General features: G+C 42.1%; 1 protein-coding gene across 1 annotated transcript in view; it reads right to left on the minus strand.

Moving 5' to 3' along the window:
- The window catches only part of LOC117828881 (cadherin-12-like), an 84418-nt gene that overhangs the window by 23185 nt on the left and 42495 nt on the right, over positions 1-18738 (minus strand). The window contains exons 6-7 of the mRNA XM_034706249.1: positions 7601-7854; positions 355-491 (exon numbers count right to left, since the gene is read on the minus strand). Coding sequence (XP_034562140.1) covers positions 355-491; positions 7601-7854 — 391 coding nt within the window. The remainder of the gene's footprint in view (positions 1-354; positions 492-7600; positions 7855-18738) is intronic.

The raw sequence follows: 18738 nt of genomic DNA on the forward strand, positions 1-18738 counted from the left end.
TGCTGTAAAAAAAACTCCAGAGAGTTCACGTTTTACTGCTGTAAGTAAAAGTCGACTCCGCCAAGGAAAGCCCCCCCCCCCCCCCGCCATCCAATGCCAATGTCGTCAAACGTGTTAAAAAAGAGACACTTAAAATGAAAACAGAGATGAGGTATGCTGGAGGAGACAATGTCCTGAAGATACACCCCCTCCAGGGGAGCCATCATGGTTTATAGATACCAATAAACCTTTCCAGCAAAATGGGATTGAGTATTGACTTAAGTAAAGGCGTGTTAAATCCTTCACACAGATTATGGCAAGGGGAAGGACGCCGTCACCTACGTCTTTCGTAATCAAACTTGTCGTCATACTTACTAAGTTTTGTCGCCACCACCGAGATGTTGTGCTGGGCGATGCTCTCCCTGTCGAGGAGTTCGTTTGTTGAAATCGTCCCCTCCACCGGATCAATGTCAAAGTAGCTGTCCAAGTCGCTCTTCCAGTCGATGGAATACCTGAAAGAAAATGTTTGTTTAATGGCACCCATTCCCAACATAAACCAGGGAATTAAAGCACACTGATTCCCCCCTCTGGGCTCATGTATATGAGTTAGGTGTAATATAATGTTGGCGCAGCCTTCATTACTCATTCTGAATGGTCATTTCCAGAAAATGTGCTGAGGATCGCACATGCATTCCAATCCAGTAATGGGGCACATGTACTTCGGCCATGCTGAGCAGACGTTTTTCGTGGGAGCATAAATGAATTTTCGGCACTGCTGAAACCGTATCAATCTCTCACGGCCGACGAACTACAAGAGGCATAAAATGTTGGTTCAGTGTCTGAGAACAGAGGGTACGGCGTCCTCTCAGAGAAACACATCTTTGGTCTTGGCCAGTCGCTCTGAATGCAAACTATGAAACACAAAAGAGATCTGAAAGTGAACCGCATGCCACTGACAGCGCCATTCATCATGCCATGCTTTTTGATCTTAAAGGCTATTTTTTTCATTAATAATTTTGTGGAGTTCCCACTGGGGAAAATATGTTGCTGTCTTTTGTTCGCCTTCACTGGGAGGTCAGAGGTTTTGGGGGGGGAGGGGTTCAGTGCCTTGCTCACAAGCACTTCAACAGGACAGATGCTTGATTTCTCTTGGGTTTCAGCCGCATGAAGGACATCCTCTCTAGGCCACCATCGTGATGTTTTTTTCTTTCTATTTGATCTTAAAAAGGCGATTCCTCATTAATATTTAACATGCTTGTGTTTTCATACAATGAAGCCTCAAACTGGTCGTGACTCACTCATGAAGAAAAACAGACCTAGCCCACGATCAAACCCTGAACTCTTTAAATGTAATGAGAGTGATAACAGAACCACTTCAGCTGGATTCTGTTTTTTACAAGCTTTTGGTCCCATCAAATTTTCTCTTTCAATTTTGATTTGTCTACGTCTTCCCTTTAACTCTGTGTTGCATGCAGCCTTGAAGAGAACATGATCATGTCAAAAAAGTTTAGAGTGAGTCTCTTTGATAAATATTACAGCCAAAACTCCCATCAAGAGTTCAAAAGATCAATGGTTTGCAATTTTCCCTCAGGGCAAAACGCTTTTTTTTGGGGGGGGGGGGGGGGGTATTATTGGAGTCAAGCTGATACCAAAGCATATGTTTCACTCTCAGTATGGCCTACTGGTTAGAGAGGCTTCCTTTTAATGGAATATTACAGATGAAATCAAAGTGCATGAATGTTTTGAAGCCTGACAACAAACCTTACCCAAACACTTCTGTGCAATCTAAAAAAGCTTAATGGAAGAAATGTTTCAGAAACTTCATTTTTTTGTATTTATGCCAGATGGAAAACATCTGAAATGTTTCACTTGTAATTGGATCAATCTTGTAGCTATCTGCGAGGAGAAAAGAGCTCATCAACAGCTGTGAAAAAGAAATCACAGATCTAAAGAGTCTCCTTAAGCCCAACTCAGTGCTGAGAAGGGGAGATAGGGAAATTAATTACGGCGTTATCTCCTTCTTTGAACCGCCAGTTTAATTCAGTCCGGAGAACATTACACAAAATATGCAAGGTAATATAAGGAGAAGTAAAAGCTCTTGTATCTACATTCTATGGTTGTTGGTCTTAAGAGTTCATGGTGTGAAACAGCAAATGTTCCAAAGTTCATGACCAACGTTCCCTCTTCAGTGTCTTGTGATTTGTGGAATATGCATTTAAGACTTGGGCCAAAAGTTCACTCTTCAAAACTCATCCTAACTTTAAGAGGCTCTTTAGAATCCAGCAACAATGCAGTATTCATGGCGCCCTTTTGTGTCCTGCAGCTACAGATAACTCAGCGCTATACAGCTAAATAGCAGAATCAGTTAAGTCTAAAGTCTAAAAGCATAATTCCCTATGCATGATGGGTCATTGGGTCTATTGTTTTAAAGTGAGGAGTGCAAGGCCGCTCTCTGAAAGCTCACAAATAAAGAATGTCAGACGTGGTATTGATGAATATTTAAAGTGCAGGAGACAAAGTGGAGATCCACAGAATAGAGGGCATTAGCTTTTTTTTTTTTTTTTTCATGTGTTGAACAAATCTCAGCTTCTTCCATTGTTTTGATGTCTTTTGGGGATGAAATATTCATAATAAAACAACCTCTGTGTCCGTGCAACAGGTGTTTTCCACCATTACTTCCAAGAACTGTACTACCGAAGCAATGTGCCTGAGCAAAAAATAACCTCTGGAGTAGATTTTGACAAAATGGTGCTCATGCATTTTTTAAGAATGCACTTCTTTTGTCTTTGTCAATGATGGTCTATTGTTATCTACCACTCACGCTTTATGGTGCAATACAGGATAGCGTGAGTGTGAGTGAGTGTGTGTGTGTGTGTGTGAGAGAGAGAAAGAGAGAGGGAGTGGGTGTACAGTGGGCAGAGATTGAGAAATAAAAGGAGTGACTTGCCCCGAGTATAAATCAGAAGTTGAGTCAAGCATGTCAGAACTATAAAACTGAAAAGCGATGTTTGAATGTCCCACCTGGTAATAACAGAGGAGAGCCCAGTGGTCTGCAGCACAGTGTCTTGTGAGATGATTTAGAACCTTTACTTTTATGGACATTTTGTTATGCTATGAATTTAGTTTTATAAGATGAGTTCAGTGTAAATCAATCCAACACTAGAGGGTTAATTTTAATGGAGGAATTAAACAAGAGTATACAAAGAAGAGCAGTTTCTTTGTATTACTCTGCAGAGCTGTATACAACAATGTTTTTATCAGCTGGGATGTTTAATTGACTTTGAACTCATTCAATCTCTTCAATATTTTATGTTCAAACTTAATTTCTGAGGCAGGGAAAACCATCTGGGTTTTTTTTTCCTCCTCTAATCTAGCCCAAGATAAGTGAAACACTACACCAAGCATGAACTACAAACAGCTGTGGAGCTAATTCAGGATGTGGGTAAGGACAGCCAACTTGGATGTAACGCAGTCCACTTCAAGTCCAGCCACAAAAGCTGCACTAAAGAATTCAGACAGAAACACAACACATCCATTTCAGTGTCCTCTCAATTACGTCCTCTGGCAGGCTGAAACAACACCAGCAGACAGTGTGCAACACAGGACTCCAGCGTTTCCACCAATTAAGATGGTGCTAGTAGTTATTCTGATTGAACAGTAAAATAATTCAACCCAGAAAATAAAACTTCACATAAACACCTCATGTAATAAAAGCTTTCAGGAACAGTTGGCCTCTCAATGTAGGAACACTGTGTAACATTAAGTTTTAAGCTACATCTATTCAACATTAACTCGTTTTAATGGTGCATGAGTCTTGGGTCCACATCTGATTTTAATAAAGTCAATATAAAGCGATGATTCATTGCTTATTATGCTGGGATACATACAGTAACTAGAGGGCATAAACTCTGAGTGTTTCTATAAAATCTATCTTCCGTCTGCTTGTTGAAATTACAAGAAGTAAAAATGTAAGCATCACAAAACTGAAAATTCATGAGTACCAACTTCCCAACTCTCAGAAAGTAAATATTCAAATGTTACTCTTGCAAAAAGTTAGTGAATGGCCCTGCAGAATAATGTTGTGCTGAATAAATTGGTTTTAAGTGTTAATTAAACAATAACTGGTTAATATGAGACAAACATGCTCGCCATTAAGCAAGGTGTTAAAGGTGTATGTTGGCGAGACACCAGTGACCCCTGTTTCCATTCAGGGGGCCAGTGTGGAGGACTACAAGTGCCTGGGGTTGTACTTGGACAAAAAACTGGACTGGGGCAGGAACACCGAAGCCGTCTACAAGAAGGGCCTGAGCCGCCTCTACTTCCTGAGGAGGCTGAGGTCCTTCAACATCTGCAGGACAATGCTGAGGATGTTCTATGAGTCTGTGGTGGTCAGTGCTATCCTGTTTGCTGTGGTGTGCTGGGGTTAGTGAATAAACTCCTCTGCAAGGCCAGTGATGTTGTCAGGGTGGGGTTTGACTCTCTGACAGTGGTGACAGAGAGGAGGACTCTGTCAAAGCTCCACGCCATCATGGGCAACATCCACCATCCTCTCTACAACGTGCTTGAGCACATTCAGTGTGAGACTCATTCCCCCTAAATGCACCACAGACCGCCACAGGAAGTCATTCCTGCCTGTGGCCATCGGACTGTACAACTCCTCCCTGTGATCACTGAACAATATCCTGCACTCTGTGGAATAACAGTGCACTACACTGTGCAATATATCTGCCACTTCAACATCCTTGTATATACAGTATATCCTTAATTTCCCAGTGCTTTTGTACATGGCCAATTCAAACTATTTTGTGCTTCTGCATATACTTTATTTTTATTCGTATTTGTATCTTATTTTATTCCTTCTTCGATTCATATTTTGACTTTCTTCTTACATACTGTTTATAAGAGCTCTGTAATGACTGAATTTCCCTCACTGGGATAAATAAAGTATTTCTGATTCTGATGTATCTTGATATAAAATGCAAAAACTGGAATATTTTAAGCTCTAGTAACACATAAAGGGATAACCTACAAATGCATCTTTTCTTTGAACAGTTAAAGCTCCTGTTTTCGTTGATTTTGGCGACCCATGTGGACAAAACAAGCCCCTCTTTTAATTTTCCAATCTTCTCCTGTACATGTGCAAGCAGTGTCTTTCCTTAAAAGTCTCCACTTGCTCTATTTTAACACTTATATGTATGACTCATCTGAAATCTTTGCCCTGGAAATGTTAAAAAAAAAGGCTGTTTCAGCAGGTAATCCCCTCTTGACTGACACCAGCTGTCTCAGACATTAAAAATAACTACAGAGAAAGACTCAGGCGTTATGCTGATGATGTTGTTTGCTATTCTAGCTCATAAAGAGACATGAGTGTTATTGTTAGTCTGTTTCCTAATCAGCTAAAAAATGCTCACAGGAGCTTTAAAGTGCCGTTTAGAGTGCCGTTTAAAATTGATGGGCAGGATGCAATAAAATTAATATTTTTTAAAGCAAGATCTGACAATCAACGGAGATTGAAAAAGTCTCAGAGTTCTTCTTAATCATCTTTTCTTTGAACACTGAAATCTCCTGTTTTTGTTGATTTTGGCACCCCCCTGTGGACAAAACAAGCCCCTCTTTCTTTTCCCATCTTGTTCTGCACATATGCAAGCAGTGTCTTTCCTTAAAAATCCCCTCTTGCTCTATTTTAACACTTATATGTATGACTCATCTGAAATCTTTGCCCTGGAAATGTTAAAAAAAAGGCTGTTTCAGCAGGCAATCCCCTCTTGACTGACACCTACCCCCCACCAGCTGTCTCAGACATTAAAAATAACTACAGAGAAAGACTCAGGCGTTATGCTGATGATGTTGTTTGCTATTGTAGCTCATAAAGAGACATGAGTGTTATTGTTAGTCTGTTTCCTAATCAGCTAAAAAATTCTCACAGGAGCTTTAAAGTGCCGTTTAGAGTGCCGTTTAAAACTGATGGGCAGGATGCAATAAAATTAATATTTTTTAAAGCAAGATCTGACAATCAACGGAGATTGAAAAGTCTCAGAGTTCTTCTTAATCATCTTTTCTTCGAACAGTTAAAGCTCCTGTTTTTGTTGATTTTGGTGCCCCCTGTGGACAAAACAAGCCCCTCTTTTTATTTCCCATCTTGTTTTGTACATGTGCAAGTAGTGTCTTTCACAAAGTCTCCTCTTGCTCTATTTTAACACTTATATGTATGACTCATCTGAAATCTTTGCCCTGGAAATGTTAAAAAAAAGGCTGTTTCAGCAGGTAATCCCCTCTTGGCTGACACCTACCCCCCACCTGCTGTCTCAGACATTAAAAATAACTACAGAGAAAGACTCAGGCGTTATGCTGATGATGTTGTTTGCTTTTGTAGCTCATAAAGAGACATGAGTGTTGTTGTTAGTCTGTTTCCTAATCAGCTAAAAAATGCTCACAGGAGCTTTAAAGTGCCGTTTAGAGTGCCGTTTAAAATTGATGGGCAGGATGCAATAAAATTAATATTTTTTTAAGCAAGATCTGAGAATCAATGGAGATTGAAAAAGTCTCAGAGATCTTCTTAACCATGAGATACAGAGGAGAAACCTGATTTTCTTTGCATTCAAATCTGGCGAGGAGACCAAAAGGTTAAAAACTGGACATCAGTAACATCACATTTTTTAGCTTCTTGTGCAGGACTTAGCTTCATCAGCCATAATCAAAGTAAAGTCAGATGATATATGCTTTATAATAATGAGAGTTCAGATATCTCTCTCCTTTTCATGGTGCAGATAGAGGCTTAAGATATGCAAATCCACAGCCACTAATAACGTTATAACATCGTCCCCGCTGCACACCGTCACCAACACGTCCCGCGCTGCCAAGAGATGACGCCAGCAGGATTTTACATGACAATGTCAAATGTTCTACATAGATTGATTAGTCCTCAAACTGATGAGTAAAACTGACAATACTCTCCAGATTAAAGCCATGATGACATTGATGAATGTGGACTGGAGACATTGATGAATGGATTAGGGTTCTAAAACCTTCAATCAGTGGCCGCGCTATCACACTACTTCTCCCTTCAGCTCTTTTATCCTTGCAGGATATTTGGTTCAATAGAAAATCCTCTCAAGATGAAGATGTGGGTTCAGATTCAGGCCCACTTCATTTAATATATGAGTATTTATTTCAGGGTAAGACAGACGTTTTGAGTAATATCAGGAGGATTTGAAGTTCATGGAAGAAGTTTGTAAATGAGCAGTTTGGTAGTTTTGATGGATTTTCCTAACAAATGATTGTACAGGGGATTCAATCTATAAGAAAGCTGGATTTAAAATTAACCCTTCATGTGTTATTCTCTATAAAGCCTAAAAAAATATATAAAGAAATAACCCAACATAAAAAAAAAATGCAAATCAAACCCAAAAAAAGTCTTCAAATATTTGCAAATATGGCGTTTTATCCTGAATTAAGCAGAAGTAGTGAGTGCTTACAACATATAGATGTTTCTTGGATTGACTTATACAGTTACAAAGATCTTTGTGACAGATGCATTTTCATATCACACCAAATTCTAACACAACACACTGACACTAAGGTGTAAAGTGTATATATTCTAGACAGAGGAGTTCAACTTTACCTGACTGGGCTGCTGCTGGCATCTAAATCCTGTGCCGTCACCGCTCCGATGATGGTGCCCGCGGGTGTGTCCTCGTACACATCCATCACATAGGAGGGCTTATTGAACACCGGGGGCTCATCCACATCCAGAACGTTAATCTTCACTGTGGCTGTGTCTTTGAAGGCCCCAAAGCTTTGGAATCGTGGATCCAGGTGAGCATTGGAGGCATCTACCTTAAAGGTGTACGCCTTCTTGGATTCAAAATCCAAAGGCTGGAGAAGAAGAAGAAGAAGAAAAAACACAGAGAGAGAAATAAAAAAGCTGCTTTTAATGCAAGAGTATATTCCCTCATCATGCTTGTGTCATGGTCAACGACGTGCTTCAAATTACTCTCTTTGTTGTGTCGATCCTGTGTGCATTAAGAGCACTTGAGGGATGGAATAATTAAGCATGAGCATCAGCTTTGATGCCCTCAGTTCAGTTTTGTTATGTTAACATTTTCAAGGTTAAGTAGCAGCAATCAGCTGTCATCATTAGCATTGACACATTTCAGTGTTTGCGTCATCAAATGCTTGCTTTGTCACTCAAAAACACATTTAAATTGTACCATTTACAACTCCTTGTGCCGCAGAGGGAAAGAAGCAAACATATAACTCAGATCATCTCTCTCCTCCTCTGCTGCCCTCATTCACGCCTTCATAACCTCCAGACTGGACTCATGCAAAGGCATCCTTTGCGGCCTTCCCTCCACTGACCTCCAAAAACTCCGATATGTCCTGAACTCAGCTGCCCGGTTATTCACCCACTCCCACTCCAGAGCCCACATCACACCAGTCCTACAGCATCTTCACTGGCTCCCCATACAGCACCGAATCCACTTCAAGATCCTGCTCATCACCTACAAAGTCCTCAATAACCTCGCCCCCTCACACCTGACTGACCTCCTCAAACGCCACTCCCCATCTCGCCGCCTCAGATCATCAGATGCCAATCTCCTGTCCTCTATCACCATGCCCAAGTTGCCATTGCTGCCCCAACTCTCTGGAACTCCCTCCCTCCACACAACTCTGACTCACTTCAATCATTTAAAAACCACCTCAAGACTTTCCTGTTCAAAAAAGCATACAACACATAACCTCTACTTCCTTCCCTCCTCTGTCTTTGTTCTGTTTTATTTGTTTGCTTTATTTTTATTTTTCTGTAATGTGACTTTGAGTACCATGAAAAGCGCTATACAAATCCGATCAATTATTATTTTATTATTATTATACCTCCACATGTGATGTATGTTGTGAACAATAAAAGGCACACATAGAAATCAATAGTTCAATGCAACCTCTTCCATGAGAGGCCCACAGTAGTTCCTGACCAGGTTAATATCTCCTCCCCAGAGCGTGAGGAAGTCAAGCTGCTCTTAACAGGTTCAGCAGAAGCACACCCCCTTACAGGCGTCCTCCCATCAACAGCTCAGGGGTTCATATGTTCTACCTCCTCAAGTCTCTGACACATCAGCTCAGGGTCAATTAGTGAAAAAAAGGCGAGGGGAGGAATCTGCATCCTCCCCGTGTCTGCAGCTGAGGTGTAAACATCCGACAGCGGTGACACCCATGCTCGTACTTCTGCCTGTCTCCTGCCCTCTCATGTGTGACCGAGCGTACTTGGCGAGCTTGCAGTTGTTCACGCTCTGCTGGCCCTGCAGTCACATGAGAGACATTCCTTTCTGTGTATTTCAAATTGACTAACATGTTACCGCTATGGCAGCAATACTATCTTCCAGCTCCAGGACTTTGGGCTTCTGTGGCGTTCTGTTCCAAGAGACACCAAGTGCAAACAGCTGGTAATAGCACTGCATAACGCGCTTATGTAAAGAGACAGTGATTGTGCGAGGAGAGGTGGTGAACTGCAGGAGGCAGAAAATTATTTTTTTTGTGATACAAGATAAATATGACCAGTCATCTGTCTAAATTAAATGCACATGAATTAGCGGTCTAATCAGAGTCCAACCACCAGAAATGACCAGAGGCTGTGCGATGGTGATTTCACAGTGATAGCAGATGCTTCCCAAGCGCTCAGCCTCTCCTCCATCTCCATGGTTTCACAGTCTCGCTGCTACAGCAGGTGTCCGTAAAAAGATAAAAAAAAAAAAGGAGAGAGCTATGTGAAGGCAAGCCAATCTGAAAGCAATCATTGACCATCAACCACCATGATTGGTTTGATTACAGTGCGCCAGATGCAACTGGCTGGGCACAGCTATAAGATCCTTCAATGGGAAATACACTCTGTCCCTTTCAATCTTTTCAAGAAGTGACAACACTGAGAGACGACCAGACTCCCCCGGAGCAACAGTCCTGCATAGGGGAAAAAAACTAAACTCACTGCAGGTGCCATTCAAATACCGATCCCTACAATCAAACTCAGAGATTTCCCTCCAAGTTACAAGGACAAAATGAGCACAAATTTACAGCAGTCATTATTCTGATTTACTGAGCCTCCTGCTGGCTCCTGTGGATTGCTTGGAATTGGCTTCAAAAGGGACTCAATGTACTTTTCTTCTCAAACTGTGAGCTTCAGACTCAAAATTAAACGCAAAAGTAATCAGAACATTCACATTATGTGGAGTTTGGGTACTTAAAGGTGACATATAACGCTCTTTTTCATCAAAATATATTGGTCTAAGAGGTCCCCAAAATATGTCTTTCAAGTTTATTGCTCAAAAAAACACTTTGAAATCAGATTTTGGTCTGCCTGTAAACCCCTCTTTTTCAGCCCTGCTCAGAACAGGCTGTTTTCTGTGTCTGTGCCTTTAAATGAGAATGAGCTCTCTGACCACGCCCCCTCAGGAAGTGGATGTGGCCTCGGCTGTCCAGTGCGTTGATCTAATGTTTACATGTTGGCTGAATATACACGGCTGCTCACAGACCCGCGTTACTTCGACCCTCTGAGTCTGATCCAGAATCTGATCCTAACGTAGAGGCAGCCTGCAGCAGGACCTTTTTGAACCATTGGTCACAGATTTAGTGTTTCTTGTTGTTTTATTTGTCAGTATGTCGACGTGTGTCTTGGTACACAGCTACGAACATGTAGCTATGTGGCTATGCTAACTAGCGCTAGCACTTTACCATGAAAAATAAAAATCATCCACTTGATCTTCAAATCTGCAGACGTGGGGAGTAAAACCGACCTGTGTGTTTATGAAGTCAGCCTACAACTAGCATGCCTCCCTTCTAAGCTCCTTGTTAGCACACGTGTGCAGGGAATGAAAAACGGAGGAGGGGTTGAGTTGTATTTTATACAGTCTATGGGCTGAACAAGCTCCAAGCTCTGACTTCTGTTACAGACCGGATGGCGTTGTGACGTAAAAAAAAAAGCACGGAAATCTGAAATTTACATCCCTTATTCAAATCCCGATTTTTGGTTCACGATTTGATTCACTCACAATTCTCTAACGTTTTTCAAGAAAACTGGATTGAACTCAAAATTTAAATAATTACTATTATATTTCAATTCTCACATATGGGTCGCTTGGATATATTTTTTTGTTTGATCATGTCAAGAATGTCTTTCATGGGGCGCTGGTGGCCTAGCGGTCTAAGCGCCCCACGTACAGAGGCTGCAGTCGCAGGGGTCTCCGGTTCGATTCCCTGCCGGTCGACCATTTCCTGTATGTCCTCCCCCCGCTCTCTACTCCCCACATTTCCTGTCTCTCTCCAGCTGTCCTATCCAATAAAGGCAAAAAGGCCAAAAATATAACTTAAAGAAGAAAAAAAAGTCTTCCATAAACTTCCACTGCATTTTATTTCCATAATTCTAAAAATAATAATTTTGAAACCATAAACTTTAAAGAATCTACCTGTTATGTTGTGGTTGAGGTGATTTATATATAACGGTTGTTTATCTGTATTAATAATGGCTGTAAGTGTAACCAAACAGATCCAAAATGTTACATTTTCTATTTAATCACATGATATTTTGTCCCTTTCGGCACACCATAGTTAAGCTACCGCGGTGTCTTCCTGCTTCCTTCTGCAGCTGTGATGTTAATAACGACACCACCGTGCTTCTGAATGATACAGTTCACTTTAAAAACTGACACACAGTTCAGTCCACAAGTCAAAAACAATGTCCTGCATGTCCTCCCCCCTCTCTGCTCCCCACGTTTCTTGTCTCTCTTCAGCTGTCCTATCATAAATAATATAGCAATGCAAATTTTGTTGAATCGATTTGAATCCACCCTTATTTGTACCGATTTGTTACCGTCTTTTCATATATCCTTACATCCCTACTGATAGGAGGAAAGAGTTGCAAATAACTTGCAAATAAGTGAATCCCTTATAAGAGGCCCATTTGTACATCATCGTGTCTGAACCCCAGCATGTAGCAAAGCGTGCATACATCAGCTGCAATGTGTGCACAGGTGGAGGAAGATGGGAGGTGATGCTGAGGAGGTGGACAGCAGGAGGTATAAACCAGGCCTCATTAGCCAGAGTCCCAAGGGGGACGAGGAGACGCACGGCTTTCCATCTCTACATGTGCGTCACCACAATCAGGATAGAGGCCCCCGCTCTCACCCTTTATAACTGTCTAATTTTCATGTAATCCTCAGCTTGCCCGAGACAGGGACTTTTGGGAGTGTGATGGGGATACGCTCTCGTCACACACACACAAGGGCTTTAAACTCCTGACATAAATCAGAAGGCACAGCTGGCATCCTGGGGTCTCATTTGACAAACGACTTAGCGCAGATAATTCCTTAAATTTAAAACAGTTGAGCGTGAAGAGTTTCACTTTGATGCAGTTGGATTCAACAATGTTAGTTTAATAGCACTTCAAGATTTGAGCTAAACTTGTTCCTTGCCTTGTCCCTCTGCCTCAGAAAGCAGTTGCGACACATAAAAGCACCACAACAGACTTAATAAGAAAGAATATCACAACTCTGAGGTACTTTGTTTTAGACAGCTATAACGAGAGAGCTAATTCAACTGAAAGCAGGCCACTGAGATAGCCACAGCTAGCATTAGCTTGCAGGAACGTGATTCCCTCATTGATTCGTTCTATGCTGTTATCTATAATTGCATTACATACATTTTACTCAGTGACATCCTGGTTATCTAGCTGTTGTTTACACAACCTAACAAGGCAGCAGGGAAATGTATTCATTGAGAAAAACACACCCTGCAAAACTTCTGCTAATGGAGACTTTTTTAGAGAGGGAGTGCACCGAGGCACCCTGGGTAGAAAACAAAGCAAATATATTATGAATTAATTTTGAGGATGAATAATCAGCCCAAAATGTCAAAAAGGAGATGTTTCTATAATCCTGTTGTTTCACCCTGTTGGACAGCTACCTGCAGCCTTGTTTTCACACCTGCTATGATTATTATTTCATGTTCTCTGCTGCTGAATTGAGTGCTCTCTTTGTAAAAGGGCATCAATTACAAATGTAAACATGTTTTCTTAACTGTAGCTAGAGGAATCATGATTTCTCAGATATTATTTTTACGCTTCAAAGTAGAAACCTCACTTCAGGATTATTATTGTGGTGTGATAGTATTTCTTTGGCGTCTACAAACATATTCCTCAGCTTTTTTACTTGCTACCAGTCTATGTCAAATACTTTATTATAAGTGAACCACAACCCCACTACTAGGCACAAATGTGAGAGGAGCCTGAGGAGTGCAACCCAACCATCTCTGAAGGTCATGGAGCAACATCCTGTCCCACAATCCAAGCAACAGCAACATAGCTAGCTAGAGCTCCAGCTGCTAAGGACGTGCCGGACTTCTCCTACTACTAATAATATCCGGCTCATCACTATCATCCCTCTCTTTATCTCCTCTATCCCTCTTTCCAACCTCAACTCAGTCTCAGTAGATGTGTGTCTAACATGAGTCTGGTCCTGCTGGAGGTTTCTGCCTGTTAAAGGAAGTTTGTCCTTGCCACTGTAACTTGCTAAATGCTGCAAAGTGCTCTGCTCATGTTGGATTAAGATGAGATCAGACTGAGTCCTGTCTGTAAGATGGGACTGGATCTTATCCTGTCTTGATGTTGGGTCTTTATTAATAATAGAACATAGAGTACGGTCTAGACCTGATATGTTTGTAAAGAGTTTTCAGGTAACATTTGTTGGGATTTGGCGATATATAAATAAAGATTGATTGATTGATAGAGCATTTCTAAGCTGCTGAATACTACAAAGTAACTTAAACTTAAACCTTAATTTATGCCTAAGGATGTGTCAAATGTTAGCTCTGAGAAGAAGGAGAGCTGAATGAGGACAGACATGTCACCATTAATATATTTAGCATAAGTCCCCTTCACCTTGTCTAACATTAGCCTCAATGTAAATGCTCAGTTAGACGTAAATTATAAAAAAAATAGCAGAATGATATTTTAACTTCACTGATAGTGTGTTACATTTATTTATTTTACACTACTCGTCGTATTCACCCATTCATACAAATTCACTCACAGATGGTAGAGGCAGCTGTATACTGTAGTCCTTATTGTTGGTTCTGATACTATAGCTTCCAGGGTTGCTCAGTGTATTGGTTCCCTCTCTTCTGCTGTCCAGTCTAAACTCAGAAATCATGGAGTTATATTCGATCAGTCGATGTATTTTGATCACCATATAAAACAGTTGTCCCGGTCATGCTTCTTCCATTTACGAAACTTGTGTCACATCCTGAACTGGAAATGGTCATTCATGCTTTTGTTTCATCCCGACTAGACTATTGTAATTCACTTTTCACCTGCCTCAGTAAGTCGTCCCTCCATCGTCTTCAATTAGTCCAGAACGCTGCTGCAAGGCTGTTGACCAAGTCCAGCCGGACAACCCACATCACTCCTATTCTATCTTCCCTACATTGTCTTCCAGTTAAATTTAGGATTCATTTTAAAGTTCTTGTTTTTGTGTATAGAGCTCTGCATGGTCAGGCTTCCTGAATACATCGCCGACCTGCTCCACCCCTACCTCACCAGTAGGTCCCTCAGGTCTTCTGACCAGGGCTTGCTGGTTGTCCCTCGACCTCGTCTAAGAACTAAAGGTGACCATGCTTTTGAAGTGGTGGCACCAACATTGTGGAAGGCTCTTCCTGTAAATGTTCGTTCAGCTGTCTCTGTTGTCGCCTTTAAAAAACTTGTGAAGACACATTTATTTAAACACGCCTTCGACTCACTGTGTTCAGACTAATGTTTCATTTATGCTATGTTCTGTTTCTTTTAATGTGTTGGATATTTTCCTGTGAAGCACTTTGTGATTTTTAGGTGCTATACTATATCAAATTTACTTACTTACTTACTTAGTAAGGCCGTCAGTATTAGCTAATCTCATTCGTACACCTCCAGCGGGCATTGGGGCGGTTTGCAGCTGAGTGCGAAGCGGCCGGGATGAGAGTTAGCACCTCCAAGTCTGAGGCCATGGTTCTCTGCCGGAAAACGGTGGATTGCTCTCTCTCGGTGGGGAGTGAGACTTTGCTCCAAGTGGGGGAGTGTAAGTATCTCGGGGTCTTGTTCGCGAGTGGGGGTAAAATGGAGCGTGAGATCCACAGGCGGATTGGTGCGGCGTCAGCAGTGATGCGGACGTTGTATCGGACCATTGTGGTGAAGAGGGAGCTGAGCCGGAAGGTGAAGCTTTCGATTTACCAGTCGGTCTACGTTCCAACCCTCACCTATGGTCATGAGCTGTGGGTCATGACCGAAAGAATAAGATCACGGATACAAGCGGCTGAAATGAGTTTCCTGCGAAGGGTGTCTGGGTTCGGCCTTAGAGATAGGGTCAGGAGCTCGGACATCCGGAGGGAGCTCGGAGTAGAGCCGCTGCTCCTCCGCGTCGAAAGGAGTCAGCTGAGGTGGTCCAGGCATCTGATAAGGATGCCTCCCGGACGCCTCCCTTTAGAGGTGTTCCGGGCACGTCCAACTGGGAGAAGGCCCGGGGATAGACCCAGAACGCGGTGGAGGGATTATATCTCCCGCCTGGTCTGGGAACACCTCGGGATCCCCAGGAGGAGCTGGAAAGTGTCGCCGGGGAGAGGGATGTCTGGGTCAATTTGCTTGGACTGCTACCCCCGCGACCCGACCCCGGATAAGCGGAAGAAAATGGATGGATGGATGGATGGCATTCGTACACATTCGCACACAGCTGAACAACAGGAGCAATTTGGGGTTCAGTGTCTTGCTTAAGGACACTTCGGCATGTGACTACCGGAGCTGGGATCGAACCACCAACCTTCCAATTGATAGACACCCCACTGTACCCACTGAGCCACAGCCGCCCCTCGTCTACATTACGAGTAAGAAGATCATTCAAATCATAGACTGTGTATAGAACAGACAGACAGCCTTCATTTTCAACCTTATTGAGATATGAAGACAGAAAAATGGTGCTGATTATTGACTGCTGGAGCTGGGATCGAACTGCTAACCTTCCGATTAATAGAGGGCCGACTACCCACTGGGCCACAGCAGGTTAATCCATAGTGAGCAAGGTGAACAAGGTCTCTAAATCAAAGCGCAGGGATCTTCTCACCCTGAAGGGATACTAACTTGCATAATCACCCATTCACGATACATTAACCCTGACTCAGACAACAACCTGAGCTGGGTTTCTTTCTCTAGCTATCTGCACGAGGTGTTTTCAACATAACTGCCAGAAGATGTATTTAGTCTCTTCTTCATTTAGAGTAATGTGTGGGGGGTCTTTGGATCAAATTATCTGTAGTAACATTCAACTCTTAATGAAAATGAGCTCGGCTGATTTGAAAAGGCTTTTGTCATTCTAGTCCATGAGACGTATTTCACGCATCACTGAAAGGTTTAGCTCGTAAATGTGAAATTCACTGAGAGACGAACAAAGACGCTCCACCAAGGGCAAAAACATGGCTCATTTCTTTAATGGACGGAGGAGTGGGAAGCCTTTTCCGACACCTATGAAACAATGCATGCACAACCATATGATTAACTACCAGGTACGACTCCCAGATTAATTAACACATCCTGGTTTGGGTCCAAAACAGTCGTGTTAAGAGCTTGACTGGGTTTTTTAATGTGTCTGAGACGCAGACTAGTCCAAGTGTGGCTAGGATATCTGTTGTTAAATAGGAATAAAATGGGGCCAGAAGGGGGTAATGAGAAACTCTGAGTTAATGAGAAGACGTGCTAATGTGTCGACGCTTGACTTGGGGAGAATCAAATCAGATCTGGAGGCCATAGGGGAAATTTCCTTGGAAGAAAAAAAAAACGTCCATTCATTCTCTGACTGCATGTTTCACTGTGCTTTTTTCTCTCCCTTCCTGGAAGATGACCTACTTATGAGCTCAGAACCAGCTCTGTATGAGTAAGTGTTACCCGTATCCACACATGCATTATGCTTAAACAAGTAGCGTACACCTCTGCATGTTCAATTACACGTTTGAAGTGTCTCATTATAGCTCCAGTTGTTATGCACCTTTTATGGGTTCCTGCGGACACAACAAGGAAGTGTATCAGCGGAGGAATTTGTAAGGAGGACAGACCGGGTTCCTCTCATGTCAGTGCTGCTGCTCTTCAACATCACAACAGAACACACTTGAAATTCTAGACATGGTGCAGCGCCCTTTGATATGTAAATGTGCACCTTCATTGCACTGGCAGTGATACTGAATGAAGGAACTTTTTTTTCCCCCCAATTGAACGCGTTATGTTCCAAGGGAATTTGTTAATTTAGAACAGGGGACTAATCAAGGCATCACAGTCTCACAGGTACAGTTTCATACTTCACACGCATTAAAACCTCCTTACATCTTCAGACTCTTATGTGTGAATGCAGAACAATGGGTGTGCTTGTTGATTTATGGGCAGATATAATAAGAACAAATCCATAAAGCTGTTTCTCACTTGATACTTTCTGGTCTCTTCCCCCACAGCTTGCTCCCTGCATGGTATAAAGTGTTCGTCGCAGCTGTTTTTTCAGCTTGCTGGTTATTTCGGGGATGGGAGAAGCCGGATGATATGCATATTGAATAGGTTCTCAGTTTGTTTGAGTGTTCAGTTCGGTGTTACAATAGCAGAGCTCAATACTCTTCTCGAATCTCAGCGACACTCAACCGCTAATACAGGGGGTGGGTTTTTCCCTGCCAGCAGAGGAGGATGAATCTAGCCTTTCCCCTTTGAAGAATTCATTATCTCAGCGCGGCGAGTCATTAGCAGACACAAAGCGTTTGTTTGTGCTGAACACAAGTGTTACCTGAACAGGCTGAAGATTAAACAGGGTGAAAAATACTGTAAATATTTAATCTGCAATAAGCAGGGCAGCCTTAAATCTATTTAACCAGAGCGTTATGTGTTTACAATACCACCTATGACTCATTTAATCCTCTCACGTTTCATCCATTGAGAGTAGAGGTAGGAAGAAACAGCATGAACACATACTTAGTGTAATTAAGAAAGGTTTTCAGGTAGCTATGCTGGATGTATTCTTTTTATTTGCTCTGTTTGCCAACATTTTAAAGCTCCTGTGAGGAACTTGAATTTGGCGCCCCCTGTGGACAAAGTGATACCTCTTATTTATGTACTGTTCTTCTCCTGGGATTGTGTAAGTAGTGCTGTTCTTATCCTGCTTTATTTTTTTATGATATGATATGTTAATGATAGGACAGCTGTAGAGAGTGGGGGAAGACATGTAGCATGGTCAATGGTTGCTGCCGAGAGTTGAACCGGCAACCTCTGCAACGAGGACTATAGCCTCTGTATGTGGGGTGCTGAGACCGCTAGGCCACCAGCGCCCCATCCTGCTGTCTTTTAACAGTCAAATGTATCACTCAATGGGAATTTTATGATGTGGAAAAGGTTTAAAAAATAACCATCTGTTTCTATGGTGTGCCGTCAATAGTCTCGTCTGACACCTACCCTCTCACAGCGGTTTCAGAAATCAAAATGTACAATATTGGAGCTGTCAATCTTGATGCTCATGGTCTAGTTTGCTTCTGTGTGTCATAAATAGGCATCAATATTCATTTCAGTCTGTTTCATAAGCAGCTAAAAAAAACAAAACACAGAGGAGCTTTAATAAAAATATCTCAAATATTTATATTTAAGCCTTGATGCATTCAGGGGAAGTTATTGCTCATTTTTCAACAATACTCAAGCCATCTTCCAGCTTATATGGATAGTACAAAAACACA

Source organism: Notolabrus celidotus, chromosome 17 (genome assembly GCF_009762535.1).
Source record: "Notolabrus celidotus isolate fNotCel1 chromosome 17, fNotCel1.pri, whole genome shotgun sequence".
In the NCBI taxonomy this organism is placed as follows: Eukaryota; Metazoa; Chordata; class Actinopteri; order Labriformes; family Labridae; genus Notolabrus; species Notolabrus celidotus.